Raw genomic sequence first — 19,395 nt, 5'->3', positions numbered from 1 at the left:
TTGTTGAATGAATGAATATATATATATATATATATATATATATATATATATATATATATATATATATATGTGTGTGTGTGTGTGTGTGTGTGTGTGTGTGTGTGTAAGGTTGACTTGTAAGTCAGCACACTCCTTTTATATTGTGCTGATTAAAAGTCAAGTTCTAAAATTATAAAAGTAAAATGTTAATAAAGACAAACCCTTCAAAGAAATCTAAACATGAACTCTTACAAGATAAAACAAAGTAATATTATGGTGTCAGCAAATTCCAACTTTTTTTCAATAGGTAAATGGACTCGGACAACTCAACATAAATGTCCAAATATTAAAAATGGGGATGCTAGTGTCAGAGAAAATTGGATTAGTTGCAAACATATAGCATCATGTCATACCCAATCACATTATCCTGACACCAGGCTGACCAATCCTAACCCTAACCTCATAATGCAGAGCAAAAAGCGAGGCAGCTGCTAGTACCATAGTCTTTCGTATGATTGCCAGGTTTCAAACCCATACCTCCTTCATCTGAGGTGGACACTCTAATCAACTTAGCCCATCATAGTGTTCTATGCGTTTGAGAGAAAGCCTGACAGTAGCTTCTTGTGGGTTGGTGGTTCCTCCTGGGGCTTTCCCTCTGCCAGGTATAATGGCTATCAGATATTGAAAAATGGCATTAAACCCACAAAATATTTAAAAAGGGTAAAATTTCATGGTTTGGTAGTAAAGAGACAATTATGCGGAGTTACACGTTTTACCTCAACATCCAATACACTTAGTTTTTGCAGTGGATTTGAATTTCATGAGTATTTATCTCTGATGGATAAATCTGATCCCCTCCAACCCCTTGAATATTCCATGATGATTTCATATTATATACAAAGTGTTGAACTAAAAATGCAAACCAATATTTTTTGATACTTCATACAAAGGCAGTAATAATCAAAATCACAAAAGATTGTTCTAAAAGTCAAATGACCAAACATTCAGTAATTTTTTTCAAAGATGTGGTGTCAAGGGTCATGCAGTCACCTAAAACTGCACGACTTCACCTAGAAAAAACATGCCTTCAGTGACAATGACAACAAAGTAAATTAGAGTTTCAAAATCTCATTAACAGTCACTTACCCTGTATACTCATATGTAAAGAAAAAAAAAACATGATCCTTATCTGCCACTGCATAAGGCAACAGCAAACCAGAGCCTGTGCTGTTTTATCTACTGATTACTCATAACAAACTGAACAGACCCAGATTTGCTGGCACATGATGTCATGACAGATCTGGGTATGTACAGTTTGCAGTAGGACTAACATGTACAGTAACAAAATGTGTCACTTGAAAGTAGCCATATTTTGCATAATCTTCTATCAAGTTGTGTTACTTATGTATGAAGGCCTTTCTAACCATATAATCTTTTATCAAGCCATACTACACATGCATGAAAGCCTTTTTCACCATACACTCTTTTATCAAGCCATACTACCAATGTATGAAGGCTTTTTCACCATACAATCTTCAATCAAAAAAGCAATACTACAAATGTATTAAGGTCTTTTTTGCCATACAATCTTCTATCAAGCAAACTATTAATGTATGCAGGCCTTTTAAACCAAGCAATCTTCTCTCAAGCTATACTACAAATGTATGAAGGCCTTAATTTCAACCATACAATCTTTTAAAAGCCATACTACTAATATATGAAGGCCATTTTCAGCATTATTATAAATGTATGAAGGCCTCTTTAACCATACAATCTTCTATCAAGCCATACTACAAATGTGTTTCCCTTTACCCTCATTTATGCTTCAGAAATCCCCATTTTTTTTTATCTGACCCCCTAGTTTTGATACCAATTTTTTTTTTATTACTCAGTCCGACCACCAGTTTTGAATCCAAGGGGAATTGTTTTACTGCCAATCTTACATCCCTAAGGGATACACTGTGTGTGAAGGCCTTTTTAACCCATACAGTCTTTTACCAAACCATATTACTAATACATGAAGGCCTTTTTTGTGCCACAATCTTTTATTAAGCCAGTAATAAAATGTATAATGGCCTTTTTCACCATATAATCTTCCATCAATCCATATTGCTAATGTATGAAGGCCTTTTTTTACCATACAATCTTCCGTCAAGCCATAATGCTAATGTAGGAAGGCCTTTTCACCATACAATCTTCCAACAAGCCATAATGCTAATGTAGCAAGGCCTTTTCACCATACAATCTTCCATCAAGCCATAATGCTAATATATGAAGGCCTTTTTCAGGGTTCATAAAGAATTCTGAATGATAAATTCAAAGACTTTTCCCAAACATTCAAAGCCCACAAACATAGATTTCCAAGACCTACTTTCGCAAACATTTTGTATACAAGTCATGTTATATGAGAAAACAACAAATGCAAAATACTACAATATTGTTTAATGAAGAAATTCATATGCTCGCTTGCTATTGCAGCTGAACAGGTCATCAAGAGAAAGAATCCAGGAAACTCAACTAAATCCTAATCTAACAACCTTGGACAATTTTATTTGTGATTATGGAAAGAAATTAAAATGTCTGGGTTTATTTAAATTTTCTCAGACTTTTATTGACCTCAGGGTAATCTGCTCAATATTCCCAAACTTTCAAAGCCTTGAAAATGCAATCTCATTTTTCACAAACTGTCCAAGACCTTCAAAGATGGTAGGAACCCTGTTTTTATCCATACATTGTTCCATCAAGCCATACTACTAATGTATGAAGGCCTTTTTCACCATACAATCTTCCATCAAGACCTATTACTAATGTATGAAGGTCTTTTCTAACCATACAATCTTCCATCGAGCCATGCTACAAATGTATGAAGGCTGATTTAAACCATACAATCTTCAATCAAGCCATACTACAAATGTATGAAGGTCTTTTCAACCATACAATTTTCCATCAAGCCATGCTACAAATATATGAAGGGCCATTTCATCATACAATCTTCTATCAAGCCATGATACCACTAACAGGTTTCTCTAACAGATGTGTGTCTGTATGTTTGATCTTTGGATTTTTAACATAGCTTTAACAATTTTTCAGTCACATCGCTATGATGTGACTGCAGTGTGGCAGTTTATAGTGATGTCTAGCACTGGGGCATTATGCAGCAGATATGTAGCATCATGTCAAACCCAGTCACATTATCCTGACACAAGGCCAGCCAGCCTTAACACTAACCTCTTAATGCTGAGTGCCATGTGAGGCAGTTGCTAGTACCATTTTTAAAAGTCTTTGGAATGACTGGGCTGGAGTTCGAACTTGCAACCCCTGCATCCGAGGTGGATGCTCTAACTACTAAGGCCACCGAAGCAGTCAACTGGAGCAGTGTGGGACAGACCTATATAATGACAAAATTAATCTTACTACCACTCCAGCCAAACAAGACACTTGTTATCATTAGTATTACACCAATGCCCTTGGTTTCGGTGGTTGGTCATGTTCCTCCACCTCCTAAAATGCTGTTCTTCTTACCAGAGAAAAGTGACTTCCCACTAATTTATACCAAACAGGTCTCAATGTGTTCCTCCACCTCCCAAAATGCTGTTCTTACCAGAGAAAAGTGACTTCCCACTAATTTATACCAAACAGGTTTCCACATGTTCCTCCACCTCCTAAAATGCTGTTCTTCTTACCAGACAAAAGTGACTTCCCACTAATTTATACCAAACAGGTCTCAATGTGTTCCTCCACCTCCCAAAATGCTGTTCTTCTTACCAGAGAAAAGTGACTTCCCACTAATTTATACCAAACAGGTCTCAATGTGTTCCTCCACCTCCCAAAATGCTGTTCTTACCAGAGAAAAGTGACTTCCCACTAATTTATACCAAACAGGTTTCCACATGTTCCTCCACCTCCTAAAATGCTGTTCTTCTTACCAGAGAAAAGTGACTTCCCACTAATTTATACCAAACAGGTCTCAATGTGTTCCTCCACCTCCCAAAATGCTGTTCTTCTTACCAGAGAAAAGTGACTTCCCACTAATTTATACCAAACAGGTCTCAATGTGTTCCTCCACCTCCCAAAATGCTGTTCTTACCAGAGAAAAGTGACTTCCCACTAATTTATACCAAACAGGTTTCCACATGTTCCTCCACCTCCTAAAATGCTGTTCTTCTTACAAGAGAAAAGTGACTTCCCACTAATTTATACCAAACAGGTCTCAATGTGTTCCTCCACCTCCCAAAATGCTGTTCTTCTTACCAGAGAAAAGTGACTTCCCACTAATTTATACCAAACAGGTCTCAATGTGTTCCTCCACCTCCCAAAATGCTGTTCTTACCAGAGAAAAGTGACTTCCCACTAATTTATACCAAACAGGTTTCCACATGTTCCTCCACCTCCTAAAATGCTGTTCTTCTTACCAGAGAAAAGTGACTTCCCACTAATTTATACCAAACAGGTCTCAATGTGTTCCTCCACCTCCCAAAATGCTGTTCTTCTTACCAGAGAAAAGTGACTTCCCACTAATTTATACCAAACAGGTCTCAATGTGTTCCTCCACCTCCCAAAATGCTGTTCTTACCAGAGAAAAGTGACTTCCCACTAATTTATACCAAACAGGTTTCCACATGTTCCTCCACCTCCTAAAATGCTGTTCTTCCTATCAGAGAAAAGTGACTTCCCACAAATTTATACCGAACAGGACTCCACAGGTTCCTCCACCTCCCAAAATGCTGTAACAGTTCTTCCTACCAGAGGAAAGTGACTTCCCACAAATTTATACCAAACAGGTTTCCACATGTTCCTCCACCTCCCAAAATGCTGTTCTTCCTACCAGAGAAAAGTGACTTCCCACAAATTTATGCCAAACAGGTCTCCAAATTACAACTGAAAAGGTAGCTTTTTGCTCTGAATAATTCATGATCATTAGTAAATTTATAGGTCATGTGATCAACATTAGTCGCTGATGAAGGCAGTGTGATATTGCCAAAAAATCTGAACTCTGAAGATATTTATTTTCTGAGTTTGGGAAATTATTAATGATCTTGGTCTTCAGATTGATTATAAAGGATTAAAAGTTTTCATCCAAGGAGTATTATGAATTACACCTTTAACATTTTCAGCATATTCAATTTTTGCAATCAAAGGTGTTCAATCATATCATACATGTACTACTACTGGACATCCATCACCAGCACTAGACAGTAAACCAGACATTACAAGGTTCTGATAGACGACCCCATAACTAATAATTACGAGTTTTTAAGAGATATGCTTTAAGAATGCAAATTGATATTTTCAGTGTTGTTCTTGCTTTTATTTCGGGTGTTATGCCATTTTTCAGCATATGATAGGCTATACATGGTGGCCAGCATAACTGGTGCAGGAAAAACCTGGGAAAACCCTGGTAAGAATCACTAACCCATGGGAATCTGCTGGCAAGTATTCACAACCCACCCTGGCCAAGCCCCGAAACTTGAACCTAAGCAAACGAGAGGTGAGATGGCAGTGATCGATAAAGGCAAACGTTTAAGACCACTTAGCCACCTGGGGCAAGCACATTTTCAATGTAAAACCTGATTAAGGTCAGTGGTATAATAGTTCTGATGAAATGATCACTCATATTTCAATTTAAACTGATTCTAAACAAATCTGGATTGACAGCATTTACAACTGTTGCATAGTATATTTGCATACATGGTACAAATGAACCAGAATTTGCTGTTATTTCATCCACATGTAACTTTGAAGGAAAATATATAATTATATCCTCCAAATGAAAATCTTCATCAAAGAATCATGTGACCATTTTCTTCCTCCCTCTTTCTCTGTTCCAACCAGACTGAGGAAACATGTTTAATATTTATACTACAAAGTCTGACATGTCTCTAATTTGATATTGCATAAAAAGTTTCAATTGAAAGATAAATAATGGAAAAGACAATTCAATAACAACAAGAAGATCTGAGATACAAAACAAAACTGCAATTGTATAAAGATAAATACTTTAATTCAATTTATACAAAACTCATTTAAGGAAAATAATCCTGATTAACTGTAGATTGTAAAAATCTGACTATAAGGTATCATGTCTTCTCCAACCTTACACATTAATGAAACAACTCATGACTCAAATCCATTTTCTCTCCTATAGGCAATTACAACATGCTAAAAATAAATGATTTGTTCTAATATACAAGGTTAAGGAACAGCAGTTACAGAATTTATAGAAACAAGCACCAAAATAGTTTGACATGCATTTTACACTCAGAAAGTGCACATTACAAAGAATAAATGTAAAATCAACAAAAAAACATACATTTCTTTCCAACAACTTAGAAAACATTTGACTGCAACATAATATTTTGATTTCCACCTAGTGCATCATGTTTGCATGACTCATATCATTCCAATTGAGGGCCTCAAGGTAGATTAGTTTTTAGCTAATTGTGTTACCCTCTTTAAATAAGGTCATTATTTAACAGGAATGACATTTATTTATTTATTATTTATTTACAAAAGCACCAGTACACTTTATCTCAATAGCAAAAATATTAAATAACTGAGTTCCCACAACCAGCAATCCATATGAATCCTGTGGCATAAAAGATCTCAAAAGAAAAGGCTCTTGATAGAGCCAATAATGTTAAAAATGGTGTCATTAAAAGAATAAAAAAAACCCAAAAATGTACATCTGAAAAAAGTGTTATTTTAAACTCGTATTAAAATAAATTTTCTATCTGGTCAAGAAATTAATCATGCATGAGCATCTATGTCCAACTTGGAGGCATTTATGAAAATAAAATAACTTTAATGTAACTCACAAAAATACACTACTCCCTCGATATAATCCTGCTAAAAAAAAGCATAACACATGTATAATGCAATAGCCACAGTTGCCTTATACTGGGGATGGGATATATATATATATATATATATATATATACACACACACACAAAAAGGCAGTAAGTCTCCGCTTTCAAAACTCAAACAAGTGTCCCTTTAAGGAAAAGAATGCCCAACATAGATAGAATTTTTAGAAATTCAAGATAAAACAATTTCTTTTGGTTAACTGCTGAGTGTTGAAACTATCTATGATATTCTTCAGTGAAAACAGGATTTTCAAATTAACTGCTATGGTGGACATACTGGTATCATTTTAATTTAGACAAACTACACATCAGTAGAAGTCTTTTGGTAGTGGCAACAAGATTTTGAAGACTGTAATCATGGCAGATACACTAAATGTAGGACTGGTCTCATTTTCATTTAGGACCAACTAGGCACAACGGGATTAGTCCACAGAGGAAAACCTCATGTTGATATAGCCATCTATTTTGTAGGAATAGAGTTGACAATATTTCCAAGACAGTCACTATAGTCACACTGAGTGAATTTTCTTTAGGACCAACTAGACAGCACAAGAACTCTTCCGACGAAAACTGCCTGGCAAAATGACTTTATGAGTAGTGAAAACAAGATTTTTAAGATGGCAATATCAGATCAGCATCATTTTAATATAGGATGAATAAAACACTACAAGTCCTTTTGGTGAAAACAGCGCTGTTATGACCATTTATTCATAAAGTAGTGCCATTAATTTCAAGCTGGTCATCATAGCAGCCATATCAGACATTATAAGAATTCTTTTGGTAAAAGTTCCATGTCAGTATGGCTTTCTGTTCAGAAGGAGTAGAGATAAGACTTTCAAGATGGAAAAACCTTATTGATGCAAACATCCAATCAAAAGTAGTGACAAGGTTTTCAAGATGACGACTGCATGGTGGCCATATTGGATGACTGATCAGCTTCATTTCATTTATGACCATTTGGATATCAAAAGAAGTCCTTTCGTTAATAAAAATATAACTTTAGGTTCAGGAGGGGTTGTTCGAACATAGTTTTCAAACTCCATGTAAATATAACTTCAGGTTCAGGAGGGATTGTTAGAACATAGTTTCCAAACTCCATGTAAATATAACTTTAGGTTCAGGAGGGGTTGTTAGAACATAGTTTTCAAACTCCATGTAAATATAACTTTAGGTTCAGGAGGGCTTATTAGAACATAGTTTCCAAACTCCATGTAAATATAACTTTAGGTTCAGGAGGGGTTGTTAGAACATAGTTTCCAAACTCCATGTAAATATAACTTTAGGTTCCGGAGGGGTTGTTAGAACATTGTTTTCAAACTCCATGCAAATATAACTTTAGGTTCAGGAAGGGTTGTTAGAACATAGTTTCCAAACTCCATGTAAATATAACTTTAGGTTCAGGAGGGGTTGTTAGAACATAGTTTTCAAACTCCATGTAAATATAACTTTAGGTTCAGGAGGGCTTATTAGAACATAGTTTCCAAACTCCATGTAAATATAACTTTAGGTTCAGGAGGGGTTGTTAGAAAATAGTTTTCAAACTCCATTTAAATATAACTTTAGGTTCAGGAGGGGTTGTTAGAACATAGTTTCCAAACACCATGTAAATATAACTTTTGGTTCAGGAGGGGTTGTGAGTTTTCAAGACTGGCATGGTAGCAGTCATATTTGATGTCAAATCAGCACCATTTTCATTTAGGACCAGCTAGACATGACAAGTCTTTTAGTGTCTTTCAGAGATAACCCAACGCTGATATGACCGTTCATTTATGAGTAGCGCTATCAGATTTTCAAGCTGGTTGCTGAAGTGGCCATAATGGATGTAACACTATCACCATTTTCATTTATGATCAACTAGACATTGTAAAAAGTCTTTTAGAATCTTACAGAGAAAACCCCATGTTGATATGACCATCTATTCAGGAGTAATGATAACAAGATTTTCAAGCTGACCATTGTGGTGGCTATGTTGGAAGTTTAAGCAGAACCATTTTCATTTTGTACCAACTAGTCCATGGAATGAAGCTGTGTGTAAAGTTTCATGGCAATCCTCCAAGTAGTTCAGAACGAGTAGTGATACCGAACTTGTGCTAATCAACAGATGGGCAAAAGACAATGGATAAACGACTTTCCCGTAAACTCTTCTGGTCTATGACCTCTAGAACTAAAAACAGAAATAAAAACCATCTTCAGTTAATACATTTCCATTTCATTCCAAATCAACAAAAATACAATGGAAGCATAAATTAAACAACAAATGGCAGATTTGGTAAAATTACCCATCTAAGTGCCAGCATTTGAAACACTTACTCAATGCCTCTGTAGCATATTTTGCCATTTAGTGATTTTAAAAAATTAAATGACTGAAATAAAATTTTACTTTTAGTCCCTGACCCAATGAACTTTTTTACTGTAGAACAGAGATCCAAGCTTTTACCCACAGGCCGAATTCAATGCAAATAGTATTTCTCTTGATAGTCAATAACTTGTATGACCTGCAACTGTAAAGTCAAAAAAAAAAAAAGAACAGCAATACAGATAGACTATATCAGGCCTTAAAAATTCCAATAAACAATATCAGACCTTAAAAAATTCAAACAGACTATATCTGGCCTTAAAAATCTAATAGATAATATTAGGCCTTAAAAATTGCAATTGACTATATCAGGCCTTAAAAAAATCCAAAAGACACAGTATCAGGCCTTAACAATACCAATTGTCTCAAGAGCCCCAAAATTCCACTTGTCTACACATATTTACAAGATTACATGAAAGGATAAGTAACTTTTTCAGGATGATCCTACAATACTATATTTTCAGCTAATTTTGGATTATTTACAATGCAGGATGAATAGAACAGATGTAGGATAGGTAGAAGTTCCAAGATGCATACCTGCAGGGCATGTAACCAACTGAACATTATTCTAGCCATGTAGTAAACATATTTATTTTATGCTAAGCAGTGAATTACTGGATTTTCTAATTAAAATAATATTGATATTTCACTGTAGTGAAAAAATAACAATTTTTTCACTACAGGAACTACTTTTTTGGGTCAGAACATACTTACCTCCCTTTGATTTTCTGTCAGTGAACTACTTTTAACTTATGTACATGTCATTGTCATTATTAATAATCCCTGTCTGTTATCCTTGAAACTTGTAGTTTGTTAGTCTGGAAATATCAGTTAATTTTTATCACTCTGATGTGGAACTAATTTTGTGCGCAGGTACACATAGCACAGCAGAACATGTATGGTAAACAGCTGACATTACAGTAAGAAATCTGCTAATTTACTGTATCACAAACTTTAGGTAGCCAACTTATGTGAGCATAAAATAAAAAGAATATTTGCTTGAAACGAGTGAATAACGGATACATTTCATCTCGTGGGTGAAAAGCTCTAGTATTTTCATCCACTCGATGAAATATATGTTATTTACTCGTTTCAAGCAAATATCCTCTATATATCGTCACTGATGACAATATAATGCTGAATCTCTAAATCATGAAAACATAATACTGTAACCATTGTTCCCACATGAGTATTAACGTTGCCACCATTGCATATGTTAATGACATCATTTAGCGTTCATCATCTTTCTTTTTAAATGATTCAAGCATGCACAATTGAAAAAAAAATGGAATGCAGGTAAAAACAACAGCTGACAGAAGAAAAGGCAATGTGAACTCTGCAAATATTTTCAGTGGGGTTGCAATCAGTTAGAAAGTTGTTGTGCAGCAGAGGTGGTCTATTCAGCTGGTAGACCATGCACAATGTTAAAATATGTAAAGCCCAAACATTAAACCCTTCACTAAAACTGGTTCAGAAAAGAACCTTACTCAACCAAATACATCTTGTGAAGTTACTGTACTTTCCTCAATGTCAAGCTACAATAGGAAAAGTGCATTATAAAACAAGAAATGACATGAGTGACCAGATCTCTTAGCTTTGTGTAGAGATTTAGGGGAATGTTTCAAAAGTTTCTATTGCCGAGTTAACTTCCTTTGTTTTTTTAATTTTATTCTAAATATTCATGCAGATACTTCAACATTTAAGCTTCGTATGCATTTTGAAAAACCCCACCCCCTGTACGAGCTGTTGTTTTTGAATTAATCTATACTTGGAGTGTATTTGTGCCATGGGGTGAGTATAAGGATTTCAAAATAAAAATTGGATTCATAAATTTTAAATCTGGACTAGCAATTAGTTTAGGATAGAAAAGAAATTTAGTCTTGTGACCAAAATAGCTGCATTGATAAGTTGCTTACATGAGTTACCAAGGTATCAATTCCAAACACATTGAAGTACATAAAAATAACAAGATACAAGTATACCTTATAAACCTATAATTATTCATCAACACCAAAGAGGAAGTACAGTTACGAAAAATCAGTATACAAGTCACATGATCAAGGGAATGTTAATTAGCTCATCCTTGGTGGATAAAGCTCTAACTGCTGTAGTCAAATGAAGCAACAATTCTGGGGAAGTTTAATGTAAATCTTTACAAAAACCTTCACAAAGGTCATGCTATAAATTCAGGCTTTTGTTTTCTTAAAATGAAGTCTTGCACAATTTGGGATAAACATTTAATACTAATTATCACATAAAGGTGTATAAAGAAAAATGTATTGTATACATAATGTACAGTGAAACATCTCATGACTAAAAGCCTTCTATATCAAACTCAAATTTTTGTTCAAGATCTTTGATATATGGAGTTTATTTTATTTGTAAAGAAAACTTGGGACAAGAAAAATTTAAATTGCAAAGGGATATGAGTTTACTGAGGTTTTCATTTCTGTGGGTTTCCTGTTTTAATATTCATATTTCTTATATGACTGGAATGTTTATTTTTATTAAAATACATTTCTGATGGAATGGTAATGGTAACCCTTACTACATATATAATGAAGCCATAGAATGGGATTGTTAAATCTTAATACATGTGTACAAGACAGAATTATTAACAAATCATGTGAAATTACTTAGAATCTACATAGCTAGGCCTGATTTCACTCATTACAGAAAAGTTAAATGCACAAATGAACACCAAGAATTACACATTATACACCCACCCCCATGTATAATTGTCTTCTATGTATGCTCTAGTAGGACATGGAGATCACTGACCAATGGTCTCAATAACCTGGACCTTTGGTCAAGGTATATTGTCTTGAACTGAACTTATTACGTTATGCCCAGCAATCCTTTTTAGACATACCATGGCAGTAACCTCTGATCCCAAATTTATAGGTTTCTTTACTATCCTTTGTGCAAGTCATGCACTAAATTTGATCATGAATGTTTCTATTAAAAAAATGTTCTGAAAATGCCATATTTCTTTGAGCCACAATTAATTTGACATTTTTAACTGTATTTCAGAAGAGTTTCTTCCATATCATAAATGCAAGTACATGTACATGTAATCAACAAAATTTGGTCAAGATATTTTTCTTTTTTCGGCCATAGCAACCATGACTAGAGTTGAAACAATATCTGAACATTTGAATATGAACACCTTCTTGTGAATATTCAAATTGAAAAATGGTATTCAAATATTTGGTTTTTTGTCCAGGGAAATTTACATCTTGTAATAAAAAATACAATATGGAATGTAGTTATGCAATGCTGAATTGAATAATTTACAAGAAACAACAAATACCTTCTGCAACGCATACCACAGGTACAAGATGAGGTTGATGTCCTTTTATGGATTTTAGTTAAAACAATTATTTCTTAAGTCTGAATATGAGTTTCTAATAATTTAGCAGAAAATCTCAAAGTCCGATTTCAGCATTTCAGATGAACATGTCAACCAAATATGCAATTAAAATTTAATTAAATTAATTTGGTCACAAGTCTGTGTCATTTTGATTGTGAACAAGTCTCTTTCCAAAGAAATATAAGAGATAATTTTTGCATTTAACTGAATAAGTAATTTAGTTTCTGCCCTTTAGTATCCATCTTCAACAACAAGAGAATGTTTCGATTTGTACTGAGTCTGAAGTTAAGGAAAACAACACCTATATTCATTTGATTTTTCTTCAGAATCCTTAATTTTTTTACTCATGACCCCTACAATGTCATTTAGCTTGATAAAGATGATTTAGTTCATGGTGTCTTCAGTGTAGCTTGGCTGGGAATGGTGGCTTTCAATAAATACCAAAGCAGAAATAAGAAAAGAGGATGGACTTGACATCTCTATTAACATCATTGAATATTCAGATCCTTTTCTAATGCATTGAATGAATATTCAAATGCGAAAATGTGGTATTCATTTAAGTTCCAACCTTGACCTTTGGCCTTTTAAACACAAAATCAACAGGCATTTTCCTTGTACAACCTGTAAGTCATTCACAAACTTTGGTCAAGGTACATTGTCAAGAACTGAAATTTTTTGAGCAGGAACCATATTTCTTTTTTCAAAGTGAAATAGGTCTTTACAACCCTCAAATCAAGGCCTTCTTCTGTACCCAAAAGGAAAGCCATTCGTAAGGTTTTATCCAGGTTTGTGATGTAGAACTAATATCATTGTGCTGAAGCCATCCATCTTCTTTTGGTCACTCTGACTTGTGCAGAAAATTTTGTCTTCTCTGCTTTTCATCACTGTGAACCTTGACCTCTGACCCCTTAAACTGCAAGGCTTCTTCTTTACCCCAAGTGCAAGCTAGTCACAAAGCCTGGAAGCTGTAGACTGCAGAGTTATGTGGAAACGAAATTGGTAAGAAATGGATGGATGGGCAATTTACTATACTATGCCTATAATATACTATGCCTTATGGCAGGCATATAAATATTGTGTATATGAGTACTTAACAATGAACACAAAACTTTAAAAAATATAACTTGGACTAGGCAATAAAAGAGCAAGTTATTTATGTCTTGTCATCTGCTAAACCCAACCCTGAAAATAACTATCTATATTTGCCATGTACTTGAGAGTATGACACATTGACACATTGATGGCTTCATTAGGTTCCACAGATCTGTGAAAGTGGGTCAGTCTTAGTGTGGTTGTGTGTCATGCTGTAATTCAGGTCCTTCAGTTTCTCCTAGAAGGTCTACTATTCTCGAAATCTACCAGGCAAACTTTATTCATGGCAGGAAAGATAGGATTTGAGTTATTTGTTTGAACAGATGTCAGACTTTTGCATTATTTATCGTTCTTTCAACAACAATAAAAACAGACGTATTTATTTATAAAGGCTCAACAACAGTAAAAAACATAAAGGCAAGACTAATCTGGGCAGCCAGATTTATGGTAGATTATGAATCAATATGAAATATTAAAAGTTGTTGTTGTAGGGTTTAACGCCATTTTTCAGCACAAGACAGGCTATACATGGCGGCCAGCATAACTGGTGGAGGAAGAACCCTGGAAAACCCCAGGAAGAACCACTGACCCATGAGAAGCTACTGCGAAGCTTTTTCATGCACCAACATTAGCCGAGACTGAGGCTCGAACCCATGGAGGCAGTAGTGAGATGGCAGTGATCCGGAATGGTGAGTGCTTTAGACTACTCGGACACTTGGGGCCCAACTATTAAAAGCCTAACATAACCATGTAAAAGAATGTCAACAAAATATATACAGGGTGCACTTTACCAATGCACAGAAAGAGTTACTGTTCTTGACACTGCAATGAAAGACTACTCAAAAGACATATAATTTCTTTACTAATTTTCAGCCTTCCAAATACATCTTTAAAAACGTTTTTCTTAGTAAATACAGAAAATATTGTATAATTGGATGACCCGAGTTGATTACTATAATTCAATTAATATGGTATAATATTAAACACTTTTAGAAAAATACTGATGTTCCTTTTTAAACAATATATACATGCAAAACATTTGCCAACGTTTCCTCAATGTTCACTAATTACTGAAGTGAATTTCTGTATATTCAACAGGTGGATCACTGGCTTTCGACTTCCGTGGAGTCGGCCTTGGTTCTTTGGATAATTCTAGCTCTGCATAGTGTAATTCAGATGATCCTGGCGGTTTTCGGCCATCACTGTCACCAACTTTTGTGCCAAGATTGGTCCTCTTCTGACAAAGGAAAAAGTAAAAACTCCTTTGAATCTCTACCCTCAGGTGGCATTGCTTCAGAGATTTGTATTACCTGTTTTGTCTTTTTGTTTGCTTATAATTTCACAGCTAAAAAAACAACCTCTTCCAGTTTTAGTACCATTTAGGTATGTATTTAATTTTACTATGCATTAAATGTTTTCTCTTGAAATATTAAATTACTAACGTTATACCTACCAATCCTTCAATAGTTGCAATAAAATGAGCAAAAATAGTTTTTTCTTTTAAAAAAATTTTTGTTAATACCTAACGAATCAATACAACTTGTATAATTTCTTATAATCATGTTAAGGTTTATTTACATCAGCATCATTATTTAAAAGTGTTTTCAAAATTCATGTACAAGCAATTTATGTAATAATTTTCAATAATTTCCTTCCAGCTGCTTATGCACATTGAATGTTCCTAACAAAATTTAACAAGTAGCCTCATGCTAATTATTCTTTAGATTTTTGTGGGTGGGGGTATCATCTATATACTTTGTTAATTATGGGCCATTTGAACTGAAAATTACTCAAAGACATGTCTACTTTATTCAGAGCAACATCAATATATTATCTTAAATTACAAATTTAAAATAACAGTAAGTAAGAAAATAATTATTTTAGGACCAAACTGTGATTTCTGGCAAAATGTTATTCACATACTCAATGGAATTAAGCGTCACGATTTCTTTAAATTTGCAAGAACTCTTGTGAAAAAATGAAGCAAGCCACTTGAGAATTGGGTTCACTCAAAGCAACAATGGCAGAGGGGTTGATTATTTAGCAATAACTTCTTTATTATGCAAACAATATATTTACATGCAAGATAGATGAATAATAATCACATATGACCCAAGAACTGCATGCTATGTTTTAAAGACATTATACCAGGTAGGAACTTTCATGCTCAAAGGCTCATGCAGAAAATAAAAATGCAAAATTTTAATCAGTTTATATTTATTACAAGTGTAAAATTTGAGAAATTTTAAATTTAAATCAAATCAGTTGTTCAGAATTGTATTACATATAAGGACTTTCAAATTAAAAACTTTAAAAACAAAGAATTTTGCAGAATCCAATATTAAATGGAAACATGTTAAAAGTATTTAACAAATACATTCATATTCCAAATCCCATAGCACCCTAAAGTATCCCTCCCAATTGTGATTTTACATCATGATTTGAAATCTGCCATGGTTGCAAATGAATTTTTACTTTTTCTTCTAGCCATTTTGTATCTGGATACAATAAGATTGGCACACAGCTAACTCCACTAATTATTTTTCAGCAGCACCACCATTAAGAGTCATATTGTACAGGTCTAAGGAAGTCATTAAGCTTGAAAATCATACAGTCCGGACCTGAATGAATGACCATAGTGTATAAACAATTTTCAAGCTTACATGAATCCTCAAAAATAAGAAGTTCAATTGTTATACATGTAATTATAAATAGTTCATAAAATTTCAACAAATCTTAAATAACAAAGAGTTCAATATTTTAACCACTCTTTAAAAATACTGTCGAAGTACAAAAGAAAGTGCATTAATACAAAAATAGTTTTTTTTTTTCTTTGTTATGAACAAACAGTTCCCATTTTCAGTATCACAGTGTTTGTTACAAAAGAACTGTAAAAAGTGTGATTCTTAACATTAATCTAGAATACTACTGGAAACAAATTGTTTTATTCAATATATGTTATGAGTGGGGGTGAAAAAAGTTTCTGCATCTCATTATAATGGATGGTATTTGACTTTAAAAGAAACAACAATCCTGGAAAGCAGTTTCTTACTGCTGTGAAACCTATGTCCTTTTAACTGCTACATAATGCAAGACAAACATGAACACCCTATTTGTAAATGCTACATGTGGCCTGGCAATCATGAAATCCTCTCTGTGACTGCTGAATAAAGACAATCATGAACACCCTCTTTGTAATCACTAAATAAAAGCAATCATGAACACCCTTGCTGTTCTGCTAAATAAGGCTTGACAATCACAAACACTCATTGTAATTGCAAAATAAGGCAGGAAAATCATCCCCCCCTTTGTAATTGCTGAAAAAAGACAATCAAGAACACCCCTTTTTGTAACTGCTGAATACGGGTAACCAATCATGAAGACCCTCTTTGTAACTGCTAAAAAAATAGCGACTATCATGAACACAGAGGGTCTATGTCCTCCAAAAACTACAAGTGATAAAATATTATTTTAATAAAAATGTCCCACAAATACACATTCATATATAATCAGCCTTGCTTTAGCAGTTGACATTTATTGTGTGCAATCCACATTCTATTTAGGACTCATATTTTATGGTGAAGTAGCATCTCTGCCTTGCCAAAATGGAGCAATGTGGTGGGAAAATAATGATGAGCATGTGATTGAAGTACAAAGTTATAATGTTCACAACACTCACTTCAGACAGCTATTTTACAATGCCATTGAGCCCAATAATGGAACAAGAGTCCCTTGAACTGTTACTTTACTGGGTGAATTTTGTTTTCTGCAAGGGATAAAGACCAGACCTTTGTTAAAACTTTTAAAATCATCTAATAGTTTTCTGCAATAACTAGAAATTCAAGCTAGCCATACAGTATGCAAGACTGGTACTATTTTCATTAGGGGCCAGCTAGATTTTAGAAGTCTTTTTGATGAAAATGTCATGTGAATTCCATTCTAAAGTAGTAGCACTAAGATTTTCAAGATTTCTGCCATGGTGTCCATAATGGATATCAGATCTGCACCATTTTCAAAAAGACCAACAAGACATTATAAAAAGTATTTGGTGAAAACCCATGTCTATATGACCATCCATCTATACGTACCCTAGCAATAACAAGATTTTCAAAATGTTCAACATGGCAGCCATGCTATAGGTCAGACTGGCAGCATTTTAAGTTAGAACCAACTTGATATAAGTCTTCTGGCAAATACCGCATGTCAACATGACTTTCTATCGCGTAGTGATAACAAGATGTTTAAAACAGCTACCATTGTGACCATACTGGATATTAAATGTACACCATTTTAATTGGCATCAACTGGACATCTCAATGCATTTCCTTAGTGAAAACCCCATCTTGTTAAGCCAAGAAGAGTAGAAATAAGATTTCACAACGGTATCTGTGTCAGAAATATTGTATGTGTGAGCTGCACCATTTTCATGAACGACCTACTAGGCATAATTTGAAGTCTTGTTATGAAAAAGCCATTCTGCTCTGGATGAATACCTGTAACAAGATTTTGCCATTTCAGCTATATTAGACATCAGTTAAGCACCATTTTTATTTAGGATCAACTAGACATCATAAAAACTGGTAGTCTTTTAGTTTTAACTCTATGCTGATATGATGTCATTCACGACTAGCAATGATAGCAAGATTCTAACAATGCTGTGGTGGCTAATGGGCAGACAGAACAATGAACATCAGTCAGACAACACTTGAGCTAAATATGAACCTGATAATGATTTGAACCTCAAAAATTGACTGCTATCAAAAACTGGGTGATAGATATTATGCACAAATTCTCTAATGTTTACAGGATGAATTATATAGGTGAACTTGTTTACCTTAAATTGCAATCAACTGATATACCTTCCTTGAGTACCAAATAATGTGCTCTTTGTTAGGCTACTAATGCATGGAATTTCACTTCTTCAAGCTTCATGAAAGAATGTTTGGCATTATCCTCATAGGTTGAATTGTAAACAATCATTAAACTGCAACCTGATAAAACTGCACGAAACTCTAAGGTTTAAACTACTTTACATCGTTTGTTGAACACAAAAGGGTCACAAGCTGATACTCTGTTTTCACCATAAAACTTTAAATGGCCACAGCAAGGTGGGCCCAAGAAAAGGCAAAGTCACCTTTACTTCCTCTACATATTTGGGTGAAATGAATCATGAAGCAACTATTTTGCTTGAATCATTCCCCAGGCACATGTGTGCATGAATAATAAACTCATGGTATAAAATTTATGTTGTTGTTGTTGTGGGGTTTAATGCCATTTTTCTGCACAAGATAGGCTATACACCATGGCCAGTATTAATGGTGGAGGAAGAACCCGGGAAATCCCCAGAAAGAACCACCAACCCACGAGAAGCTACTGGCAAGCTTTCTCACATACCCACATTGGCTGAAGCCCCCGACTCAAAACCATGCAGACAGAGGTGAGATGGCAGTGATCCGTAATGGAGAGCGCTTTAGACCACCATGCCACTTGGGGCCCCTAAAATTTATGTAACTGACTGATCAAGAAAAAATAATGATAAATAGTTTGCTATGTTTAAGAACATTTCGTATAAAAATATAATAATTAAGAGAATCTTTGTCAGATACAGTTACAAATAAATAATTTTGGGATTCAATACAAGCATGACCTTATTAGCATGATATAAACATTTGCCCATACAATCAAAAAAATTGTACCCTTGGGATTTGCCCTTAGTCCAAACAAACATGCA

General features: G+C 34.4%; 1 protein-coding gene across 3 annotated transcripts in view; it reads right to left on the bottom strand.

Annotated features, from left to right (window-relative positions):
• Window positions 1-19,395, bottom strand: part of LOC149794395 (uncharacterized) — a 121,044-nt gene that overhangs the window by 10,397 nt on the left and 91,252 nt on the right. Inside the window, exon 8 of one of the 3 annotated variants that reach the window (XM_089968574.1) lies at window positions 5,959-14,901. The exons of the other annotated variants lie outside the window; for them this stretch is intronic. Coding sequence (XP_089824700.1) covers window positions 14,728-14,901 — 174 coding nt within the window. The 3' untranslated portion in view covers window positions 5,959-14,727. Of the gene's footprint in view, window positions 1-5,958; window positions 14,902-19,395 lie in introns of those variants that run through there. 3 annotated transcript variants of the gene reach the window in all.

Source organism: Sinohyriopsis cumingii, chromosome 8, assembly GCF_028554795.1.
Source record: "Sinohyriopsis cumingii isolate HCF-2022 chromosome 8, ASM2855479v2, whole genome shotgun sequence".
Taxonomy (NCBI): domain Eukaryota; kingdom Metazoa; phylum Mollusca; class Bivalvia; order Unionida; family Unionidae; genus Sinohyriopsis; species Sinohyriopsis cumingii.
Note: the sequence above shows the minus strand (reverse complement) of the source record. Positions and strands in the feature narration are given on the sequence as shown.